Source organism: Lichenostomus cassidix, chromosome 11, assembly GCF_008360975.1.
Source record: "Lichenostomus cassidix isolate B80296 chromosome 11, HeHo_3.0, whole genome shotgun sequence".
NCBI lineage: Eukaryota > Metazoa > Chordata > Aves > Passeriformes > Meliphagidae > Lichenostomus > Lichenostomus cassidix.
Window position 1 is genome coordinate 3713545 of NC_139492.1, and position 19782 is coordinate 3733326.

The 19782-nt window shown below is 39.3% G+C and overlaps 1 protein-coding gene across 2 annotated transcripts in view; it reads right to left on the bottom strand.

The window, feature by feature from the left end:
* Positions 1-19782, bottom strand: part of CDH13 (cadherin 13) — a 421556-nt gene that overhangs the window by 114692 nt on the left and 287082 nt on the right. For both annotated transcript variants that reach the window (XM_085071452.1, XM_085071451.1), the window contains exon 7: positions 14003-14181. In XM_085071452.1, coding sequence (XP_084927578.1) covers positions 14003-14181 — 179 coding nt within the window. The remainder of the gene's footprint in view (positions 1-14002; positions 14182-19782) is intronic.

Here is a 19782-nt window from a genome sequence, read left to right on the forward strand (position 1 = left end):
TATATGTTGCTTCTTGAAAAAAAGAGAAATTTATCAGAAAGCAAGAGCCACTGAAAAGGTATTATTTATCAGGCAAGAACTGCAGAAGAAAAAGGAAAACAAACAGAACCAGGTGAGAAAACAGCTTTAAGAGACATAGTTCCAAACAAATCTTTTTTATTCTGTCTTCACCCATCCAGTTATTACCTCAAGACATAAATTCCTGCCATTCTGGCTACCCAATGCTCTGCTGTCAAACACCCAAGGATTAGCAAAGGAATAAATCAGAGTTCCAGCAGCTCAGGAGGCTCTGCCCTTCCCAGGGAGACAATTGTACACTGCAAGGTTTGCTTCCAGAGATGGATTACCCAGGAAAAGGTGGATGTGTGGAGAGGCCATTGGAGCTTTTCCCAACTGCAGGGAAGGACTGAACAAAGATCAATCTTAGTGGTGCTTTCCCTGCTCAGCCACGACCAAAATCAGTGTGCAGCTTCCTCCAGGATTTTGGAAAAGCAGAGATGGATGGTTGTGCATTAGCCTAGCGCCTTGGTAAGAGAATTCAACAACAAAAACATGGAATGGGAACAGCAGCTGGATATTCTCTTCTTAATGGATGCCAACAGTATCAGAAGCATCCATAAATTTTTTTTCGAGACAAAAACCAAAGCCATGGGTTCTGCTCCTGGTTTTGTCTCTTTGTCTTTAATCTGGTCAGGATGTTGTTATTCTTTTCTGTCCTGACAGAGGTTGCTATCTAACAACATAATCCACCTATCACAGAAATAAATTCTTTACTTCCTTGAGATTTTCTGACATACACGGAGCTAAAAGCCAAAATGCAGAAGTTTCTAGAATTGTTTCCAATGGAATGCAAGTGTTTGAGATTCTGAATACACATAATTGCACCTCTCCAGATGTTTGCACAATAGCTGAAAGCCACACAGCAGTATTGCAATGAGAGGAAATGACCATGCAAAACCGAATTTGTCCTATTTAGTCCCAGCTCTTTCCATGCTGCTTTTTTGGCAGTAGTTGATGAGTGCACTCACTCACCCCTGTCTGCAAGGAGAGCAAAACTTTGCATACCAGGGAAGGTTTTTATGCACAGTCTGCCTTGTCAGACATCAGTGGCATTTGTGATGGACTGTGGAACTCACCTAAGAGCCAAACACCCTTTTCTCATTGAGTGTCCAAGTGCAAATCTTGTTCAAAAACCTCAATTACATCCTCTGAATCCCTTCACCATCTCTCCAACAATTCTTATTCACTACTCATTTTCTTTTCTGCTCATAACTTTCTCTTAGCATTCTAACAAGAGCAGCTATTCATTTCTGAGCCTTAACCTTGTATTTGCAGCAGATTCCTTTTTTCCTACAAGTCTTAAATCAGTTGTTGCATCTTTGAGTGGTTATGGCATGCCCATGTACAAATAGGAAATATATTTATATGCAAAATGCTATAACACTATTCCAGTGTTCTTCAATATTTATAACCTGGTGAAAAATATGCTTAAAATTATATCAAATATTCCTGTATGTTTTCTGCAGTGCATTGTATGATTTGTTTTAGAGATACTGTCTAGTATTTTCTGAGATGGGCTGCACAGAAAATAGAAAAGTGTTCAGGAAGTTACCTTTCTCGCTCCTGTTTATTGAAACTTAGAATATTCTGTTTGATCCATTACACTTATCAGTAATAGTCTGAATTATACTACATAATTTATCTTCCCTGGATAGGATTGGAAAAGACAGGTTTTGCTCAGACTAAAACACACAGCATCTTCTGCTTATCCATTTCCTCCAACCGTCATCTAAATTCTTAATTTATATTCCAAAAATCTGTGTCAGTTTTCGGCCTTCCATCTTCATAAAACAAAAATTACATCCTGCTTTCTATCATTTCTGGGATGAAAAGAGAAAAACCTTATCTTGCTTTATCTATTGGAAATGAACATCCTCAGTTTAATTTAAACCCATCTCTTCAAGCAGGAGTAACTCACCAAGTCACTGAGATCCAATCAAACTCCCCTTGGCCTCCCCAAAATAGCACTGACATGTCAGATCATGCCATCAAATCCTGTTTGCCTCATGTGGAGGCTGAGAAACTAAATATGATAGATGAACTTCAGGGGAAAAATGACACGTGGGTGCACTGATGCTCCTGGAATCACTGCTGGAATCACTCCTGGAATAATTCCTGGAATAATTCCCATCCTCTGCTCAGTCCCATTGCTCCATCCCAGCCAAACCCAAACTCATAACAACTTCTAAACCTTTCTGATCAAACTGAGACCTTTTCACTTCTCAAAAAAAACCCCCAAAAAAACCAAAAAATCCCCCAGACACGAACAAAACAATCTGTTTTAAAGGGCTGGGCTTTCCTAAGTGAACCCCACTGTTTTCTCCTGGAAACCTCTCAGAGCACATTCTCCAGGCACACTGCTAAAAGCAAAGCTTTTACCTGCAGCTCTCCCAAAGTGCTACCCTCGAGTCTGGCAGGTGGCAGGCTGCACAACCTGGTGATTAGCTCTCTTTTAAGGCAGCACCACGATGCCTTAATGTTGTAATTAGGCTGTGGTGAGAAGTCAAGAGTCCAGCAAAAAGCCCTGCTACCTCCAACTCCCCTGGGCCTCTGCCTTAAGCCTGTTAGAGCAGCCAATGTGAAAAATCAATGGCAACAACTCTCAGGTACCTCAGGAAAGCCTAAATCAGACCATTATTACCAGCAGCACAGCCTTTCCCTCGTTTTCTCAAGCATTTAATCACATTAGTGGAGATCTCTGGACTTGAAGATATTAGAAGTACATTTTTGAAAAATTCTCCTGAACAGCTCTGTCTCATTTCAGCACTTCCCATCTATCTCATGGCTCACTGGAAAGGCAGAAATCCTCTGGGAAAACTGTGATCTCCCTTCAGTTTGTCTCCTCCGTGAGTTATGTGTTTTATCAAGGCTGCATTAAAGAAAGCACGCAGAGACAATTCAGACATTTCTGAGACAACAGAAATGAGAGCAAGGGGAGATAATGCAGCCAACAGGATTCCTGTCACTTCTGCTGTCTGAGGCAGCACTGCATGAAAACATGACTCAGAGCATCCTTTTGCCTGAAGTCACCCTTTCTGCCCAAGATTTCAGTGCAGACAGCAAGGTGATTGTCAGAGTAGCAATTGCTGCATTCCTGGAATTTCTCTAATTAAACCACATATTCTTTTTCATTCTCCTGAAGATCCTTTTCCTCTCTAAGGTACAAATTGCCCTGAATTGGTGCCTGGGTTGCCATTTGATGTTGTCTGGATCATCACTGTCTGGTGTGGGTTGAATCAGGTGTCAGAGAGAATTCTGGCAAAGCAGAAATTATTCAGAATTGAGAGATTTTGGCCAAAAACCTGTTATTTGATGCCTTGCAGGGTCACTGTTTCAGCACAGTCACCACCTGTGGTGGCCATGGCTACTGCTGTCCTCTGTGATATTTAGATTGAGATATTAATAGAAGAAGCTCCCATTATAAGAGGTGTGAAAGCTGAAAATCAAAGTATGTTGGAAGGAAATTTAATTAGGATCCTTTAGTTCATCAGAGGGCTGTGGGATGAGTGTGAATGAACCTACAGGGCCACAGAGACTCGGAGCTCCCATGGGAATGTGACTCCACAACTCTCCTTCAACATTTATAATGAAAATTCTGCTGTGAAAAAAAATGTGTGATAAACCTAAATTGAACCGAAGCAGCATATCTAATTTTTACAGTCTAGTTACTGCTACTATCAAATATTCATTTCTCCCAACAAGCAGGTAACTATGGCAACAAACACACCATAGCTGGATGAAAAGGTGCTCAGAAACAAAAAAAAAATAGTGAAAATCTTTACATTTATCTCAGGTTTTTTTTCACCTTCTTTAGAATTACCAGCACAGCTATCAGCCGTTTAAAATATCTGCAAAGATTAATTTAGTAAAATATTATGAAGACACTGAACAACACAATGGGAAGGATCCCTTTCCTCTCTGAAAACTGCAATCAAAAGTAATTTCCAATTAAAATACTTTCTGACAAGAAGAAGAAAATTAATTTAAATTTTAGCTCTAGGACGAAAGGAGAACGAGCAACATCATGTTTCATTTTCTTCAGCCTGTCACTTCAATCCTCTTTTGAGGAGGACTTATTTTCAGAGGATATAATCACAACCCTGAAATGGCAGTTTTAAATACACAAGGCAGATGTTTATTAAGTTGAAATACATTTGGTATAAAGTTTGCCATTTCTCTTTGCTGTGGAAGCAAAGGTTGGATTCTGGGCCTCTTTTCCATTGCAGTTCCCTAAAGCTGGAATGTTTCCCTAGTTGTTGGTGGAATTATTCCCATTTCAAAGTCTGAAGCCTCCTTGCCATGGCACCACAACCCATCTCACTGCAGTGAGTGTTGCCTCACCTAAAGCTACTTTTAATCTTAATGCAGAGCAACATCCCAATAGAAACACCATAAAGAAAAATTCAGGTGGAAAAGATGCTAAATTCTTATACTGAAATCATCTCATCTAGGGCAGGTTGTGGTCCAGGATTGTTAAAATCATTAAATAAAACAACGTCAGGCAAAATATTCTGAAGATATCACATGTTTTTTGCCAAAGAAAAGACACCATTCATAAATACTGCTCCCTGTGCCATCAGCCCACAAGGGAGAATTCACATTTCAGGATTTGAGATGCAGGGATCTGTTTGGGGATGGGGGGATAATATGGCACCGACTTAAAGTGTTTACAAATCACTTTTCTGAGTGAGCAATATCTTCCCTTAAAAGTGATTTATCCCTGGTCTCCAAGGAGTCAGTTCAGACTTGTTCTGCAGGGAGAATGATGCTTTATGGATTTCCTCTCAAGGAAATAGAGTTTGCTTTTACACAAAAAAAAAGAAAAAAAAGAAAAAAAAAGAAATAAAAAGAAAGGGAAAAAAAAAAAGAAAGCCATAGCACGAGACAGATCAAATTAAAGATGTCACAAGCAAACTGTAAAAAGTAATCAGCAAAACTGAGTTAGGAGCACAAAGTGATCCCAGCAAGGGGAAATCAATCATCTGGGAACTCTCACATCTATATCAAACAAAGAAATAATGTATAGAAAAAAAAAACCAGGCCAGGCCCTCTGTGCTGAAGGGAACTTTCTGTCTACACTAATCCACCACATAATTGAATGTCTTCATTTCTGCTTTGGATTTGGAGCTTCTGAAGTGTTTAAATGCACATAATGTGGATGTAATGGACAACATTTACAAGTGAAAATGCACTCAAAGGCAGCCACTGTCTCTCTAGGATGTTCCAGCTGTATTTTAATTAAGACTTCAAGTTTTGAAATTTGCTTAATATACAAAAATTAAAAACAATTAGGCAGAAAGTTCTGTGAATGTATTACAAGTGGAGCACCAGTGGATTCTCCAGTCCAAAAGAGAAGCAGAGGAGAATTTGATTAACGTGACTCATTATATTTATTCACATTCTGCCTTCTCAAATTGCCTTTTAATTGATGCACTGAGTACATAAACAGAAAACTAAAAACTCATGTCATCCATGTGGACCAAGAGGGGTTTATTTCAACCTTGAAAATAGAAAACCTTGTCCTATAAAACTCTATAGGAAAAAAATAGACTGAAAAATTAAAAGTTGAACACACATTTAATGTGTAATTAGATATTCCAGCATAAAAGATACTTAAAATTGAGCAGAATTTGGAGAGAAAGAATTTTCCAATTGATGGCATTAAGATACAATCTGCTACATAGCAGCATATTTTAAACAATTTTTGCTACATGCACTCTAAAAATAGAAAGTCATAAGAAAACAGGAAAGATTAAGGAAAGTCAAAATAAAATAAAGTTGAGTCTGTTCTCAGATGATGTTTGGGGTCTCAAAAGTATCATCCCATTGATGCTAGAGGAATTATCCCACATAACACACTGAGAAATTGGAATTATTCTAGCAGAACTAAAAATAACCATATAGGTGTTTGAAAAGATCCTTTTTATGTTAAAAAAAAAAAAAAAGAAAAAGCAGGTGAAGCACCTTTGGGTTAACTCTTATTGAGACCCAAACCAAGTTGCAACTCCATTATAACGAAGCAATTATTCCTATAGTGGCTTTGAAGTAATTCCATTTATTTTCAGTATTAACTCTACTTGAGTTGTGCTTGCTGTAAACTGACCATTCCCAGATGCTTTCCTTTCTGCTCTCTTCAGCACTGAGCATTCTGAAATTATTGATACTTGACGTAAAAAAAAAAAAATCAAACTTTGAGGATAAAATACTCAAAAGTTTTGTTTCCAAACATTAACTGTGCTACCTCCATGCTGCTTCTATAGCAGGAAGTTCACCTTATCCACACAGCAAAACCTGCTTGGAAATGGGAATATTTCATGAAAAATTGGAATTAATCAATAATCAATAAGAAGTGACCTACTTCAGCCTTTTGGAGTTATATTCCTTGGCCCTAAGCAAGGGCTGAAAAACATTAGCAATGAGAATCTCAGATTTTTCTCACCTTTTGACTTCCCACTTCTGTCCCTGAACTGAAACCACTGCCCCAAACACCTACAAAATGTGTGATATGTCCCCAGTCTGGAATTTCTAAGTTTTACCATCTCCCATCACAGATGAATTTTGAAGATCATCATGCTCTTTGTTCTAGCAGAATATGTGCCACCAGTTAGCAATTAACCAGCTTTTCTCTAAATTCCGCAACTTGAGGCTTTTTTTATTCTCAGTGCACTTCTTTCCCCCTCTTAGACAGCCATTTGTCACAGTGGGATTGTCACATCTCAACCTCCATAAAGCTAATATTCCTTTCATTCCTTTTAAATAAAGAAACTCTCGCCAAAAAAGACAACATTTCCATTATCAGCCTCTATTCAAAATACGTGGGCAGCTGATATCATGTTTTGTGTCACTCTCCCTAAGTGCCTCGAAGATGATATTTTTTAAATCTCTCTGCAATACATCAGTGTCAGAGAAAGTCAGGATGTTCAGATGAGTGACATTTTTAGAGGATCAGCAAACTATCTGCCACAGGAGGTAGTGATACCCAAACTCCTAACCCAAAACATCAGAAGGGGAATATCAATATTTCTCCGTGAGGTTACAGAGAACTGCTGGCTTGAAAAATCCTATTCACATCTTGAGGAAAATAGGGAGATTTTCCAGGAAGCAAAGTGTGATAGTTAAAATGATGGTTGGAGCCATCAATAGCTCAGAATCACCTGGTTTTCTCACTGTGGTGCATAACACACTAGGGGAATGAAGAGCCAGAAGTCCAAATAAGAAATAAATCCAAGATCCTAAGGAAGGACCAGGAATGCTCCTTCTTCCCTCGTTGTCAAAGGGAAACACAGACAAAGCCAAAAGAAAATTATTCCTTTGTGAGACATCTTGGCATTTCTTGTGGTTCATCTAGAAAGAGGAAGGAAATGTCCTTGCAGAAGCTCTGCCTTTAAGTGGTTGTTTTATTTCTCTTTTACACAGCTTCTTTCAAGATTCAAGAACAGGTTAATGAGCTTTCTCATCAAAAACACAATAGGAATCAATCTAAGAATTACTGGTAAACGAAGATTCTTTTCTCACTGAAGGCATTTGAGCACAAATGCTGAAAAGTTCATCATAAAATCAGCTCTAAATATGATTTTACATCCCACTAGGAAGCACTTTCCATGTCTCTGTCCATCTGTCCATAAGTAGCATTATAATTGGAAGATTTCTCCTCCCCATTTCTCTACTTTTCTTATATTTAAGATGCAAAAATCTATGAAATATTCTCTGCAAAAGAGACCAAAGATCCATGAGTTTTCCTCTGACTCAGTACCCTCTGCTCCTTATGTTGACAAGCATCAGAAACCAGAGTATTAGAAATGCATTAACCAGGGGAAAATTGTGACTACCTTGTTTATCTTGTATTTTAAACAGAAAGAAAAGATGAGATATTGCTCTGTCTGTCACTAAACCCCTTAAACCATAGGAACTGAGGTTCAGCTCTGGAATTTACCATATTGCAAAACAAGTCAAAGGTGTGCAAGTGGGAATTCTGTCAGGGAAGACAAGACAAAATGATACAATTATTCCAACTCTGAGCTGATATGCTCCAAGGTATATGTTTTCCCACAATTGCTGTAAATATGAATATTTTAGAGGTTAATATGAAGATCAAATGTGGAAGGCATTTGCTGAAAAGATTAATATCTTTTCATTAAAAATGAGAGTGCACTGTTGGTTCAGCATTTGCATTTAGATCGAGTAGGTAATAAGTATATTGACTGCTTAAGACACCTATCTCCAAAAGGGAAAACCTGAATAAAAAAGGTGGTGTCCATATGCAGAAGTGGACAAGACTTTCCTATTTTCTGCTGCTACCCTTCCAGAGAAGTGAAGGCCTTTTAACCCAAGCACTGTGATTTACTCCTCAGGCAGAGCAGAGCTGATTCCTGCTGTACAGAACATTTTCTGCTGCTGCTCCACCCCAGCAGTGCTGAATGTGGATCTGGGGACTGGAGAAATTGCCACCCACTGTCCAGCCACCCCTGCCAGCCAGGAGTGGCACTGGCAGGGTGTTGGACACTGAATTTTGTTGTGGTTTCAGTCTTTGGTGAGCAGGGAGGTTCTGGTGACCATTGTAGAGTGATGGATTGCTGCTGGAAGGGAACTGTGGGTATCATTCAGTCCAACCCCTGCCAAGGCAGGAATGTTCCATTCAGCAAGAGATGTGTCCAAGCAGGGCTGGGATGTCTCCAGAGGACACTCCATGCCCTCCCTGGGCTCCCTCCTTGGGAAGTTCTTCCTCACATTGAGGTGGAACTTGTTGTGTTTTATTTTATGGCCAGTACTCCTTGTCCTGAGCTGGGCAGCACCAAAAAGAGCCTGCAGCCTTCTCTTGGCATCCACCTTGGAAGCTTTTGTAGGATTGATGGGATTCCCTCTCAGCCTTCCCCTCTCCAGCCTGACCAGCCCCAACCCCATCAGCCTCTCCTCATCAGGGAGATGCTCCAGACCCCAAACCATCTTTGTTTTGTGAGCTGTTCCCACAAACATCAGCACAATGGGCTGATGAAACTCCAGGCTTCCCACAGCTCATGGCAAAAGGCTTTCCACCTCCGTTTTCCCAAGAGGAAAAAGAATTTCTGTTTCAAACCATGGCAGATTGATGCACCAGGATTGGTTCAAATGATTATAGAACACAGCAGCTGCTTCCTGAGCTTTTGGAAGCACACCAGGGTCAGCCCCACTGCAGAACACACCTTTCATTCACCTGAGCCCAGCCCAGGCTCTCTCACGATCACAAAACACCTGAACTGGGTTTTTTTGATGTATTTAAAAACACTCGTGACAGAGCACAGAGCAGCATGCAGCAGAGATCTCGAACCATTTGTTAACTTTAACTCAAATTAAGCCCAGCAGTTCCTATCAAAAGCAAGAGCAGGTTACCTCTCAAACTGTGAGGAGTAAATATTTCACTTCAGCAACTGTGGCGACAGCTTTCTTTTAGCAGTTCAGTCATAAAATTTATCCAAATCACAGTTACTTTCCTGTAGAGCAGAGGGGTCTGTAACCCTAGCAAAACAGCACTGGGGACAAGCAGAAATCTCAATTCCTGACCCAGAAAGGAAATTTCAGAGTTGATTCTACGAGTGTTTTCTTCACCTATGCACATGAGGAGCATTATTTTTCTCGCACCGCAGGGAAGTGTCACTTTGAGCTGGAGTCACCATCCCTGAAATTTAGGACATTTCCTCAAGGTTTCTCTCCAACTTCTTTCCCTCCCCCTGTTTTTTCTTGCTTTTTCACTCTCTTTCCCTGTTGTGCTCTATTTCGTGTCATTTAGACCATATCCTTTGATGGAGGGCATCCTTCTCCTCGGAATTTATGAATCAAAATGTATTCTCCAATGGATACCTGCAGGTATAATTTGCCCCCTAACACTCTTCAATCTTTATTACTGACACATTCAAGGATGCCTAACTCCCACAAGGAAAAAAAAAAAAAAACAACAACCCACATTAATCTTCAAAAATGTGTCCTTACCTGCCTTGTGAAAATGAAAATGGATGTTCTTTGAGGAATTACCTGAGTTTTGCTCTAAACCCCCGGAATCGTGCACTTTTGGAAACAATTTTGAATCTAAAAAAATTATAAATAAAAATCTGCTGGTATGGAAATAGAAATCCTGTACTGTGTTGTTTCCTGGGAGGAAGGAAATATTCCCACAGCAGGCTGCTGGATGGAATTTGGGATTCCTACACATCCTTGCTGTGCAGACTGGAGAAAAGGACCTTTTTTGAAGGTGATCCTCCATTATGGAAATAACTCCAAATCACCTCTCTGTGCCACACCCAACACCCAGGCAATTCCTGACAGGCATTCCCATCTCTGAACTCCCCATTTAGCAACACAATTCATAAATGAGAGTCACAGAAAAAGAAATTTTGAAGAATTGTAGGACTTTAAAAATTTTTTTTTCACTTTGAGCTGATCCTGCATAGCTAAAAGAAAAGCAGATGCACAGCTGGAGTTGACCAGAAATGAGTTAATTCTTTCTCCTTTAAAATTTATTTTAGAAGTGTCTAATTAGAAATTAATTTTATTTCTAAAGCATTAAGAGAAAAAAAGTGTTTTTTTCTTTCATTTTCATCTCTTAAAACTATTAACATAGATATTTACTAATGCATACTAAGATTCTCCAACCTAGATATTTAGATTTAAAAGCTGAGTTCTCTAGATGCCCAAACTTCATTTAATTTTTGTGTCAATATTTTAATTCTTTACTCTGGAACAAGAATTTCTAGGCTATGCTCCTTTTCTGGAAATGCTGAAGCATGGAAAAACAATATGGATTATCCAGGATGTGCAAAACCTGCCAGATGTTTTGTATCTCCACATCTCAGTGTCTCCCACTGGGCAAAACCTCCAGTCTCCTGTTCCCTCTGATGCACAAACATGAAATAAATAATACTTAAAATGAAAAAAATAAAATAAAAAAATGAAGACCAAAACCACCTCTCAAACAATTTATATTCTGTTAATTTGTCTTAAATGCAATGGAGATTTTCCCAAAAACATCAAGAACCAAGCAGTGGTAAATCTTACAGAGATGGAAAATAGGAGTAATTTTAATCAGTGTTTTGACATGCTTTAAAAGAGTTTATACAAACCTCTGGTGCATATGAACTTAAATAATGAAAAATACTTATCTCCATGTCCATCCTGGAGAATATTTTACTTTAATTCAGCTTCTTAGTTGGTGTCTATGGCTACTACTGTTTTAAAGAGCACACCTAACATCACAGGCTGTTGACCCAATGAAAGGTTCAAGTAAAACCTAGGAGAAGCTGCTGGTTTGAACTGGAAATCCTGCACAATCAGATTCACCAGGATGAGTTTTTGCAGTGTCTGGGCTGTGGAATTCTCCAGCACAATCCCACCTTCCTCTCACCCCCTGAACAAAGACTCCATGAGCTCCACCTGCAAACGCTGCTGACTCCAATCCCAGCCCTCAACAGGAGCAGCTGAGCTGCTCAACATCCTTTCTCTTTTCCAAGCAATGGAAAACACGATGGAAAGACTTGGTGTTCCCCATGAATGTCTACTATAAAGAAATTTCCACTGGGATGCCAAGAAAATCAGGTTAAGAACTGCTGAGATAAAAATCATTCCTCTCTCCTGTTCACAAAATCTCCTTCATGAGGATTTTGTCCCCAAAGCTACAGTTTGTGTCCTCTGGTGTTTCACACCTCCTAGCAATGCTTTCAGAGGAAAGAACACTTCTTTCTCCCATATTTCTACACCACATTTCAGGCAAGATTGTGACAAGGAGCCCAAACATTTGGGATTTACACAGGTTGCCAATAATAAAGCATTAATAATGAAGCATTAATCCTGCAGAGGAATGGCACATGGTGCTCCCTCCAGCCCAGCACCTTTCCAGAATAAACCTTTCCAATAATAAAGCACTTATTCAAGTGTGGTGATGTGTAGACACCTTATTCCCTAAGGAGGAATCTAGTCAGACATTTCTTCCTCCTAAACTACTCAGACATTTCCTCCTCCAGGTTTTACTCCTGTCTCTCTCCACCTCAGACAGACAATTTTTTACAATAATTCAATTTTATGAGCCACACAGATATACATGAGTTATTTATATAACATCAAATTGGTACCCAGAGGGTTTTTTTTTTTTTTTCAGAATAAAATCATTAGGCTGCTCGTCTATAAAAGCTGCTATTATGGTTAAAAATACGAGTTCTACATCTTTGACCATGGAGCTGAAAAAGGAGGTCTAATCTCAATTTCTACACAAGAGACATGAGCAGGAAGGGGGAGAAGAGGCTGAAGCCACAGAGATGACAGACAGCACAGAGCATCTTGTGAAGAAATGGAAAACATCCTTTTCCCCAAGCCTTTCCCCTGACAAAACAATGTCAAACTGGATTTTAACCGCAGACAGTGCTTAGTTTTAGTGTTAGAATTGTACACAGCCCTACATTTTGGCTGGTAAAACACTCAGCATTTGGAACAAAAACAACAACAACAAAACTTACTCTGGAGTTTCAACAAGATCGCAGCTTGTCATGCCACCTCCAAAGTGAATTGACTGTTATTAAAAATCCTAAGAAATTCAGCGTCTCCTTTCAGGATATACTGAATATCAGGATACATATTCAGCCACAGCACCCATTTGACTGAGGCCAGGCTTCTTGCATGGAGACAGCATCATTAGTTCATGAATCACCAGTGACCTTTGGAAGGCACAGGGAGAAGCAGCCACATTCATTCCCTTCCATTGATTTTCTAATTTTGAGTAAATTGGTTTAATCTGGGGAATGGTTATCTATTAGGGATAAAAATACCTAAAACTGTCCTTAGAAAACAGCAAAAAGCTTTTGAGCTGGAACAATGAATTTGGAAGAGAAACTTGAGGTGGAAAAATGTAGTGATTGTGTAAACCTTAACCTGGGCACCATTCTGTGGGCAGCCACACAAATATGAAAAAATTAGAATCTCTAAAAACTTAAAAACACAGACCTGTGGTTTTTTCCTTAATTTTACTTTTAGTTTTACTGCACTGGAATTCCTGCTTGATTTACCCATGAAATGCTGCCTGTAGAAAAACCTATCCACCCAGAAAGGGAAGTGGTGTGGCAGCATTTTCATCTGGTTAAAATGAAAAGTAATGTGCTGAATATTGAGAACAGTGGACAGTCCTGAATATAACTAACTTAGAAAACAAGTTCAGTGGCTCAGCACGTGCCTGAAACATCTTACAAGAAAAGTTTGTTGTTTCCAGGAATTTAATAGCAGCCAGGGCTACTTCATCAAAGGAAATAATGATTTATGGACTACTATTTAGGGACATCTTTGTAATGGTGCCAAGATCTTATATATTCTACAACCAAACCTTTGGATTAACAGGTTGGCTCTACTTTATTATCCTCTGAACATTAAATGATCATACCAAAAATTTCTTTGCTATCAATTTATGCTCTCATAATGTTAATGATCTGTTACAAACATAAATTTTGGCACTATGATAATTCACCTTAAAGGCACCTGCAGACAACCTGTTCCTTCCCTTCCCTTTTTGTGTTTTTTTTTTTTTTTGGCTGTAGGGTACTAAATTAATTAGTCCATTAAGTCCAACCATAATAAGAATATTCTAGGAAAGGATTTAGAACACTAAACTAATAACCTCAGAGCAGTCTATGCACACAGTTAGCTTTGGGTGTCAATTACTAACTCTAAGTTGAATTCCACTTAATCCTGAGATCTTTTCTCTCACCACACAACACCAAATGTCCTGTGCAGAAATTATGAACAACTAGAGTCATAAACATTGATCACATCTTAGAACTTCTTGGGTCCAAGTAAGAAATAAAACTCTTGAAAGATTCCTCAAAACTGAGTACTGGAATCCCCACAGGACAACACTCAGAACCTCTTCTCACACCCAGGAGAAGATTCAAAGCACAACCATCGAAATGTGAGATTGAAGAGAGTTCTCCCTTACCTCCCGGTCCAGCAGTGCAGGGGACACCACGGTGACAATATCTCCCTTTTCTGGGTCGATGTAGAACATGTTTGGGGAGGGTTTGGTGGGGGTTTGCTTGAGGATGTTGTAGCGCAGGAGGGCGTTGTCCGTGCTGGCGTCGTCGGCGTCGAACGCTGCCATGCGCATCACCGTGGTGCCTGGGGAGAGCAAAGGGCAGGGACTGAGAAACCATCCCAGAGGGAAACACACACAGCAGGGACTGAGAAACCATCCCAGAGGGAAACACACACAGCAGGGACTGAGAAACCATCCCAGAGGGAAACACACACAGCAGGGAATGAGAAAAACCACCCCAAAAGGGCACACAGGGCAGGAACTGAGAAAAAAAACTCACCCCAAAAAGGCACACAGCAGGGACTGAGAAAAAAACCATCCTAAAGGGACACACTCAGCAAGCACTAAGAAAAACTGGGCTGCCTGCACCTGGGAGAGCCAGGTGGGTTCAATCTGTGAATATCTCCAGACCTCTGAGTGTTCCACCTGATCTTCAGGCTGTTCTTGTGTTGAGATTGTCTTGTTACTCAGCCAACACAAGATTTCTGTTTCTGCCTTGCAGCACACATGGGGTTCTAACACAAATCCCTTCTATCTCTATGCTTTGAAGCCATTCATATTAATTGTAGGTCACTAAATGAGCTACAGGTGTATCTTTTTCACTTTGAATTCTGCAGGCAGAAAGTCCACAGATGACAACAATAAAAACAATAATGCTGATATAACAGGAACGTCTCTATTTGCAAAGTATTGTAGTTCAAAATTTACTGGATGTCATTTCTGTCAGTAAGAAATTTTATAATTATTAAAGCCTGCATTGTTCTTGTCTCAATTTGTACAAATTGATGAGATTATTGTATCAGTCTCTACTGCCCCACTGTCCTTCCAGTGCTGAAGGCTTCCCTAACAGGAAATTCCCTCAGCACACAGCTCTGCTGCACAGTGCAATGAGGAAAATGCTGCACAGATCCCTAAATGCTGTGCAGAGGAAAAACCTCACTCTGCCTCTTTATCACAGTTAATAGAGAGAGGACTGAGCTGCTGCCAGCCCTGGATTTAGCAGTGGAATTCATCCTGCAGCCCTGGATCAAGGCTTTTCCTCTCCCCCAGAGGCTGACACAGCCTGGAAAATTCTGTCATAGCATTTATCTGCTCTGTACAGTGCATTGAGAAACACAGAAAGTGTCTAATGAGACACCAGTGAGATCCTCACCCCTAGACCAAAATTATTTCTTCATCAGTCCATTTATAATTGTAAATGTAAGCGTTAATTTGAAAAGCAATCCAACTAAATAATGTATTGTCACAGCAAGATCGGATATTTCTGGTAATATGGAGCTGAAGACAGAATGAGAGTCTACCAAATAACCAAAAAAGTCATGATCAAATCAAGAAATTAATTTCAATGACAAATCAAAGTTAAGTAATGGAATAATACAGGATATTAGCAAACTGTGTACAAATAAGGCATTTAGGAAGGAATCCATTCTTTGGCCTAAAAATCCCAACTGAAACAATTATCAGATTTCAGGATCGACACAACTTCCACTGAATTAACTTTGCACTGACACCACATTATCTCATGTGTGAATCAGAGTGTCAAACAGAGTCATAATTCTTTTATAGAGATTAATTCCCCTGTGGGAACTAAACCTTTCTTTTCCCCACAGACTGGGCAAGTCTTATTTTAAACTATCATGATCAACGCACTTTAAATACAGCATTTTCATTTCTTAATAGATCTGGAAGATCATATGATCAGTTTTCAGTATTCACATAGATTTCTGTGGCAAAATAATGACAAGAGATGAAAACCTTCTGATACAGACAAGGCCTAAGCCATTAGATTGGAAATGCCTGAAAAACAGAGATATATATCATCCATGGACACTGAGTTTATTTTCTTTCTGAAGGTCTGGGATTTAAAAAAATCAAATAAAAATGAAATACTGCGTTAAAAATAAAAACAAACCCAGTCTCATTTACAGGCTGATATAACAACTGCCTGTTCAGTGTTAAACAAACTCAACTGCCTTGTTTAGCTACATATCTTCTTCTTTTTCCCTTTTGTTCCACTTCCCGGAGTACAAAGTGTTCCCTCTTCTTGTAGTGACCTTGAACATAAGCCCTCAAAGGTTTTGCTTCATTGCTACTTCAGGCAGAGTTACCCCCTTGAGAAAAATAACAGAGATCTGACAGCATGTTGGTTTTATTCAGCAGTGATTAAAGGTCAGGCAGCTCAAAAAGCAGCTTACCACTGGATACCATGCCATGTTTGCCAGTGTTACAAGATGATCCCAGCCCTGATATTTTCACCTGCTTTGTGTGAGACCGTTTCAGAAGGCAAGAGGGAAAAGAATTGCTTTCTTTCTTGCAGAATGAGGATTCACCCTCTTTCCACAAGTGCAGCCCAATGTGCTGTTTTTAAAAATTTATTACATTTTTGAGAAGATTTTTCTATGTCAGTGTTAGATAACATGTTTCACAAGGGTCTCCTGATCACAGGACTTCAGTAAGATAAATAAGGGCTAAGGCAAATCTTCAAGGGATCTCAAAGAGTGCCCAAGTTCAAGTGAAATTAAATAGGTTTCAGTACACAATGCTCTCCTGAAAAATTCATTTTAATAAGATGCCACACTCAAGTACAGTAGACAACATTTTGAATGGATATACAGTTGCTATCATTATTAATCTATTAGATGAGTCGATGCTCAGCAGAGATATGGAAACTTATTACAATATATATTCAGGTAAAAATCCTATTTATGCAGTTGTCCTAGACAGTTCTACTGAAATATTTCTGATGATGAGACAGGGGAAGGCACATGTAAATTTTTAGATCTGATGTAAATCCCCTAATCTCTCGTTACTCCGCCACAGAACTGGCTTAACACAATGGCTGAATCTGATTCTGATTTGCCAGCTGCAGTTCTTTAACCTTTCAACTCACTAGACATTATCTTGTTCCCTGCAATCACTCCTTTGGTGCATACAGATAAGAATTCCAGCAACTCAGATGAGCAGAATTTTACATTCATTTTGCATAGAGATGCCAGGAAAGCTGGAGAGAATTTGATACACCTTTTTTTTTTTTTTTTTTTTCTGTGCTTCTTCTCTCAAAAGTTTTGAGATATTGGTTTCTGGCTACTCTCAAAGTGGCATTGAAATTTAATTTTAAAGTCATTCTATTCTCACCAGTTCTCATTACGTGTAAAAATGCACATAAAATCTGGGGTTGTCTTTGGATGTCATTATGTATTAATACAGGTTGTGTCTGCTTTTTGTTTGGGAATCCATACAGAAAACTTCCTCCCTATGTGCTTGCATGTTTGGGGCTGATGCCTCAAAAATCACAAGGGTTTTAATCCAGCAGCTAAAAATACACCTGGAACCCTTTGGAGAACTCCAACAGCTACATTTCCAGGGAAGAAATTCCTTATCCTAATTGAGATTCAGAGATAACACAAAAGACTAACTGGGATTGGACCACCACAGAAAACAATGTTTATACAGAGATCTTCTTTTTAAAAATATAGTGACACAAATGCATGTTTTGAAAGACAAATGTATGTTTTGAAAGGCTCTAGAGCATGCATCCAGTCCAGAAGAGCTTCACTCAAGATGCACACTTCTTCTGTATTTCTCCTTCATCATAAAGGTTTATTCTCCAAAAAAGATTCATTTTCCCATAAACTGCCTGCATCTAATTCGGTGTCATTTTACAAATACTTCCATTCCTGGTATCAATCAAGCACAGCTGGCTTTCCAACCACAAAACAACAGCTTGCTACATTATCATTTTAAACAATATATATGAACTTAGCAAGCTGGGGAAGAAATGTCTGCAAAATCAGCAACTTCTTCGTTGTGCTGATGACACACAGACACTCAAAGAGGAAACTCTCCCTGGAAAGGTGCAGCTGTGTCTTGGTGTGTCTCAATATTCAGAGTTTATTTGTCACACTTTCTGGGCAGAATCATTCAGAATTCCCAGAATCAGTCAGAACCTCCACTTGCACCTCTCAGAGCTCCTCATTGCTCCAGAGGCTGCAGCTCTCAATGTGTTGATTATTTGGAAAATATTGGGAAAATCTCCCCTTAGGCACCAAGAAGTAAAATATAATTCATGCACGCTTTTGGAGTGATTGGAACAGATGGATTCTTGGGAAAAAAGCTCTGTGGCATTTTGTTAATAAATTCTTAATAACCTTTCTATCTCTGCTATTTTCTTTTCTTTCTATTTTTTCCTGTCAAGATGCCAAGAGAACATTACTACTAAACTCTTCTTTATTTACTATATGCAGCTGCTGGGTTTAAAGGAAAGACTGGGAAGGAGTGGAAGTGAGGCTTATCTCTGATGAAATGTGAACAAATGTCTCAAACCCTCAGCCTTAAGAGAAAACTCCGAATTTGAAGACCAACAATAAAATATTAGCCAGTTTAAGGACTGGAAAGTTTTCACTTTCTGAGAGCTGCAAAGATCAAAAACTTCTCAGTGGAGTTTTCTCAGCTGATTTTCACTCTTTCTAAGGTTCACCACTGTATATTCTGTACATTAAATATTTTCTACATGTGTTTCAGAAAGGGAATGGCCTAATCTCTTAATTAACATCACTGTATTGAAGAGTTGTGTTTCCACCTTCTCCACAAGTTCAGCTCTATCTCTGTTCATCCATAACCATCAGGTGCACAATGGTATATTTTCCAAAAGTACAGTTATTTTTAACCCAAGAAGGACAACAAAGAGTGAAAAAGGGGATGAAGAGAGAAGAAACCAAGAAGGTTACCTGCATCTCTAAAGCCCAACTTTCAGAAACTGGAGCAAAGGAGGAAGCTCTCCTGACTATGTTCTCACCATAACTAATTAGGTTTGATTGTCATTTTGCACTTCAAGACAAAAAGCCCCAGGGGAGCAAAACAAATATAAGAAGATAGGCCTATTATGGTTCCAATCAAGGGCATTTGAATTGCAATTATGTGTGTTATTAAAAACTAGAAAGCCTTGCTCAATAAAGAAGACATTTAGTAAGAATTATTGAGTTCAGACTTTTAGCATATCTTATATTTGTATAGGGCAATAATTTTCTACCCTGTAGGATTTCTTCAAGTTCTTTTTTTGGATGTCTGGGAAGCTCTTTTTAAGCTCTGGATGAGTTGGTTTGACTGAGCAGTACCCTGGGAATGCCAACAGAGTGCAATCAGCAGGGCTGGAGAGATGAACTGGTGACCTGTCAGCTGTGGGATGAACAACAAACAAACTTCTCCTCGTACACAAAAGAAACTTCAGTAATATTAAGTAGAGATGAAGAACTGTCAGGAGTTGTTACTATCTATAGAGAACTAATGCAGTCAGAAGCATATAAATTGAGTAAGAAAGAATGGGACATTCCCAGCTGAATGTTATGACAGAACAGAGAAGATGTATGGGCAGGTCAACCTTTAGCAATACTGGTATTTAACCTTTTTATCCCCTGAGCAGCACAGTTGTTTTGGCAGAATGAGTTATTCACTCCTGGGATGTTTGGAACATGACTTATGCACGGTGCTGTCCCCAGCCACTGTCACATTGTGAGAGCAACGTGAGGAGCTTTCAGGGATTCACTGCTCCTGGCCAGACACTGATATATGAAATGTCAGTGAGGGAATTTGCATTACCTGGAGTTTTGTGATATGAATCTCACTTTGGTGGGTTGTATTTTGTCTACAGTGCTATGGGTGTTTCCTTCTTTAGGGTAAAATTCCGT